This window comes from Oncorhynchus keta, chromosome 7 (assembly GCF_023373465.1).
Source record: "Oncorhynchus keta strain PuntledgeMale-10-30-2019 chromosome 7, Oket_V2, whole genome shotgun sequence".
Classification (NCBI taxonomy): Eukaryota; Metazoa; Chordata; class Actinopteri; order Salmoniformes; family Salmonidae; genus Oncorhynchus; species Oncorhynchus keta.
Genome location: NC_068427.1, coordinates 18,552,457 through 18,558,250, shown reverse-complemented (window position 1 = coordinate 18,558,250; position 5,794 = coordinate 18,552,457). Strand labels below are relative to the sequence as shown.

General features: G+C 39.4%; 1 protein-coding gene across 3 annotated transcripts; it reads left to right on the top strand.

Moving 5' to 3' along the window:
- Positions 1 to 1,287: 1,287 nt before the first annotated feature.
- LOC118386116 (uncharacterized) lies at positions 1,288 to 5,542 on the top strand. 3 transcript variants are annotated; one of them, XR_004826159.2, is made up of 8 exons: positions 1,288 to 1,462; positions 2,085 to 2,258; positions 2,501 to 2,629; positions 2,757 to 2,909; positions 3,095 to 3,132; positions 3,237 to 3,528; positions 4,115 to 4,168; positions 4,287 to 5,542. XR_004826159.2 is itself a non-coding variant. In XM_035773552.2 (6 exons), exons 2-6 carry the CDS (start codon positions 1,988 to 1,990, stop codon positions 4,544 to 4,546), a joined length of 867 nt encoding a protein of 288 aa, XP_035629445.1. In that variant the 5' UTR covers positions 1,291 to 1,462; positions 1,985 to 1,987; the 3' UTR covers positions 4,547 to 5,542. The 3 variants fall into 3 exon arrangements, 1 of the variants encoding a protein (XP_035629445.1); XR_004826158.2 differs by having other exon boundaries at positions 1,290 to 1,462; positions 1,985 to 2,258; XM_035773552.2 differs by lacking the exons at positions 3,095 to 3,132; positions 3,237 to 3,528 and having other exon boundaries at positions 1,291 to 1,462; positions 1,985 to 2,258.
- The last annotated feature ends 252 nt before the right edge of the window (positions 5,543 to 5,794 follow it).

The following is a 5,794-nucleotide window of genomic DNA, read 5'->3' as shown; positions in this document are numbered from 1 at the left end:
CATCAGAAAACACTAGTAACTGAGCACATTATTCTGAGCACGTTAGTGAGGGTACGAGGTTCCACAGACACAGACACAAACACCCAATGACCAATCTTGCTTCAATATTAAATCAAGTAAAGATACAATAATCCTTATAAAACTGGGTCAAATGACTTCCTGAATGTTTCTAGATATTGCACAGGAAAAGGTAAGGTCAGTGTTCCATTTCTCAGCCAACCTGTTTCTATTTTATTTCAATTTGTTCCACTCTTACAAGTGTCTTGTGTATTTTTGCCTGCATATCACTGCCCGCTCAACCCACATCTTAGAACCAGTAAATGTTTTGCCTGCATATCACTGCCCGCTCAACCCACATATTAGAACCAGTAAATGTTTTGCCTGCATATCACTGCCCGCTCAACCCACATCTTAGAACCAGTAAATGTTTTGCCTGCATATCACTGCCCGCTCAACCCACATCTTAGAACCAGTAAATGTTTTGCCTGCATATCACTGCCCCCTCAACCCACATCTTAGAACCAGTAAATGTTTTGCCTGCATATCACTGCCCGCTCAACCCACATCTTAGAACCAGTAAATGTTTTGCCTGCATATCACTGCCCCCTCAACCCACATCTTAGAACCAGTAAATGTTTTGCCTGCATATCACTGCCCGCTCAACCCACATCTTAGAACCAGTAAATGTTTTGCCTGCATATCACTGCCCGCTCAACCCACATCTTAGAACCAGTAAATGTTTTGCCTGCATATCACTGCCCGCTCAACCCACATCTTAGAACCAGTAAATGTTTTGCCTGCATATCACTGCCCGCTCAACCCACATCTTAGAACCAGTAAATGTTTTGCCTGCATATCACTGCCCGCTCAACCCACATCTTAGAACCAGTAAATGTGTTGCCTGCATATCACTGCCCGCTCAACCCACATCTTAGAACCAGTAAATGTTTTGCCTGCATATCACTGCCCGCTCAACCCACATCTTAGAACCAGTAAATGTTTTGCCTGCCCAGTGAGACAGGGACTTCACTTTCAGCCCTACCCTGGGATGTCAAGGAAAGGTCAAGTACAAGAGCACCTGGCATAGCATACTACTAATTTTACATGTACGTAATTTATCAGACACTCTTATCCAGAGCGATTTACAGTAGTAAGTGCATATATTTAAAGGAAATAAAATGTCAATTCGGTACCTGTGGTAATCGAAACCACAACCCTAGCGTTGCAAGCGGTATGCTCTAACAACTGAGCTACACATTACTCCTCAAAGTGAATCTTACCGCGCAATCTGTACTTTCGCTTTCGCTTTATGTGTTCACCAGTTGTGTAAACGTGGTTATATAACGCAGAAAGTTTGCCTCAGCCACATTTGAGCTTTTCGGGACTTTTTCAAGTTAAGTCTTTTCATTCTTCAGATTTACATTTACTACCAGAACCTGTGCCGTTAGACCTTTATCATTTGGTAAGCTATCTTCCTATTCTGCCGTTTATTCTTAGAAGTACTGAAGCTGCTTTACTTGAGCTTTGTGTGAAAACCAGCCGTTGTTTGTCAAGTTTACGTTACGTCCACCAATACAATTAACTGCTGATGTTTTGTAGGCCTGCGGCCAAACAGTTATGGCTTCTTGCCTGAAGACGTTTTTAAGTATTCAGTATCATGTTCAGTATTTTATTAACTTAGAAGGTACTTACTTTATCATAGAGTGACATTGTAAGGGTTAACAGGATACCAGAAAGAGTGACATGGTATTTTACTTTGCTACAAGATCATACTATACGTATTATTGTTTGTTCTACTTAATAACATAAAATCACGATGCACTCAAAACCTGCGGTTGTTTAATATTTCATAACCACCTTGGGTAAACCATAATCATGCCTTAATAAACATTATATTGGTCCAGTTAAACATAGATAGCTACCAACCTATACAAATATTAAGACTGTAATACCCAACAGAGATGTGTTTATTATTTCCAAATAGGCCATGGAATTTCTGAAGTCATACAAGGAGGACCTGTGCAAGTGGTTATCGACGAAGGATGCTGAGTTTATCATTGACAAGTGTGACGATCTCCTCACAGCTAAACAGGATAAGGCTATTCGCAATCAAAACACGCATCCAGGGAAGATCAGTCTTCTTTTGGAGACATTCATTGAAATGGAAGAAAGTACATGTCAGGACTTCCTTAAGATTCTGAAGGAAGAGCAGACACATTATCCAGGCCTTCAACAACATTTCAGCAAGCGCACACAAGGTAAGTAGTATACATCAACATTTGTAGTGATGAAAAAAAAAAACATTTAGATATACTTCATATGGTAATGATAAGAATACATACAACTCTTTACAGTAAAGCTTTTAAATAGGTGTTACTATACAGTACATAAATACATAGACATAAGGCACCAATTTAATGGTCGGGTTTGCTGGTACAATGTTTTTATTACATGCTGCAAGGTCCTTATCTAACATGGCAATAACGGATGTGTTTTGAAGCTTCATCCAGCCCAACGGTGTATGCGGATTGCAACAGCACTGTTGATACCAGGAAAGTCACCAATGTCCACGGTATTAAAGACTTAGACATGCATGTAACCGTTCAAGCAGGATCGAGGAATCGATCTGGTGAGTGCAACTGTGAATACGTCCACATGGTCATACTGAGAAAGGTGTATTGCTTACTAACAGCTAGCACCATAAGAAGAACATAACACAATTGTATATTTACTTGGACACAAAATGTCTCTTTCAGGAATGAACGTCAGCCAACCACCCCCACACGCAGAAGTGGTTGCAACAGAACACAGCCATATATTTGCATCAGAGATATCGAACTGTACAATCGATGGCAACCTCAATATGTCTGTGATGCAGGTCCCAGCCCCTCAGGCCCCACGGTGTCCAGGTGAACTACTGCATTTAGGCAGGTTTTATCTTCACAGGTCTCAGTGGTAGCTGTGTTAAAGAACAGGATCATCCTGACAAATAACCTTGACAAATGAGCTCAGTCCACATATATTTTAATTAAAGTTATTTTCAATCATGCATTTGATATTTGAAATCAAATAATGGCAACTTAATATATTTCAGTGCCACCAAAGCAAACAGAAGATGTGTCCTCTTCTCAGGTAGTCAATCCCAATTTTGCATGAGATGAAAAACTTAATTATTAAATGTAATTCTTGTTTTCTTTGAGAAACAAACAACATGTCAGTACAAATTGCTTCTCTAGGGCCCTGCCATGAAAATGATCATTGAGAATAAGGTGAAACTCATCGACTGGCTCCGAGCAGATTCTGGCTTCATTCTTCAACATGTGCACTCCAAACGTATTGTTACCGATAGAGAGTATCAAGAGCTGAAGAGCATCTCAGTACCAGAGGCTGCTGTGACTGACCTGATTGACAAGATGATTCTCAAAAAGGAAGAGACATGCTCTCAGTTTCTTGATACTCTCAAAGAAAGTGAGGTGAAGGATACCTATCCCGAACTTAAGAAGTGGATTACCACCACATTCTGACTAGGTAATCTGGAATGTTAACTGACTAAGTAACATACTAACAGAATTGAATATTTTATCAATAACTTGTGTTTTGAAGAATACGACTAGACTTAGGAATACCATAAATAGCTTAGTACTATGTCTTTACCTGATCATAACCTCAGAATATGATTTTCAGGGACGTGAAATATTGTTATGTTGTTAACGTTTGGATTTCTGAGTACTAATAGTGATCCAGGAAGAGACTGCTGTTTGTATACACTGAAAGAGGCCAGTCAGGCTAGATAATAATACGTTGGTTTTCTCCTGATTTAGACTTACTACCTTAGTCTTCTTCGTTCCTATGTGGAACATAAGGCTAAGCCTGGTTTGGAGGTCCTATTAAAATGGCAATCCCTGTAGCATGAGGCAGGGGTGACTAACTTTTTTGCACTGCGGACCGGAGTAGACATTTCTAACACGTGGGCCTTCGTGCAAAAGTGTTTGAATTTTTAAAAAGCTGACCAATTTAGCTGTGTTAGACTCTCTGCTAGTGTGTTCCCATAGCGTGTTTTCATGTCAGTGACATTGGTGCACTATTTCTCAATGTATCACCTTTTCTCTTTTAGGACCATCACAGCCCAACAACATGACATATTCTCCATCGATCTCTTCAATTTCAGGTAGACAAAAATATTGTGAAAGGGCTGTAACACTGATAATGCTATCGATACATGTATCTGACCATCAGAATGTCATTCCATTTATCCTAAATATATTTATGTATCTTCCTTGTGAAAGACAAACGTGGGTTTTTGAAAAGAAACCGCACAGCTCTGGTTAGCCAGGTGAAAAACGTGAAGGCCATTGTCGATGATCTGCAGAGTGGAGGTTGTCATGATGAAATGGCTGCCAACGTGAATGCCCAGTTGACACCACAAGAAATGATGAGGAAGCTCCTGGATAGCGCGACCAGCACCGGGGCTGCTAACGCCCTGATTCAAGCCCTTTTAACTCATCAGAAGGATGTCATGGATGACCTGATTGCTGAAAATGCTTGAAGAGGTCAATTGGTTCTTCATTATAATTGATCTATTTTTTTACATCACTTTCTTATTCATCTTAGCCACCAGCCTGGTCTCATAGACTAGTAAACTTACATCTGGGACACTCAGAATAGTATAATATGCTACAGTACATTTGGTACTGTATGTTTACATTAAATGAATGTAGAGTGGTTGGTTAGGGTGGATGAGTATGATGCAACCTGTCAACTACTTACTACTTTGAACCTACTTAGCATGTTAGCTAACCCTTCCCCTAATTCTTAACCCTAATCTTAACTCCTAACACTAACCCTAGCTAACATTAGCCACAACAAATTGGAATTCATAACATATCATACGTTCTGCAAATTGGTAACATATATTACATATTGAAATTCATCACATATCATACAAATTGTAATTTGTAACATATCATAGGAAATGGATGATGGACATCCACAAATTAATACATTCCATAGGAAAGGTAACATATCATACTAATTGGCTGTCCCAGATATATATTTACTCTGTTACGTCTACCCCTGAGTCCAGGTTGTTGCCACATGTAATTATTGGTGGTGGTGCTATTTTTTATTGACAAAACCGGGACAATATAATCTTTTAAGGGAAACATTTTTATAAATAATGCAAGACAATATATTTTGATTATGTTGACTATGGTTCTTTACATTCCAAATATATAATGTAACGGTGCAGTTTGAAGATTTACCACCACATGACCTTTAAATTAAATGTTGTTGAACTACTTACGTTGTCAACCTCCAAGAAGGAGAGGTCCAATAAATTAGACTGAAATAAACGTCTGTAGGCCTATAAACATCTGTAGGCCTATAAACATCTGTAGGCCTATAAACATCTGTAGGCCTATTGTAACGGAATTCTTTGTCCTCCGCTGGCGAGTATGAAATGTCGTACCAATGTGCAGCGTGGTATGTGTTAATGATGATTTCTTTTACTGAACACTGAAAATAAACAAAAACCGAAACAGTCCTGGAAGGTGCGTAAAACAGAAAATAATCACCCACAAAACACAGGTGGGAAAAGGCTCCCTAAGTATGATTCTCAATCAGAGACAACGAACATGTCGACACCTGCCTCTGATTGGGAACCATACCAGGCCAAACACATAAACACAACATAGAAAAAATAACATAGACTACCCACCCAACTCACGCCCTGACCATACTAAAACAAAGACATAACAAAGGAACTAAGGTCAGAACGTGACACCTATAAACATCT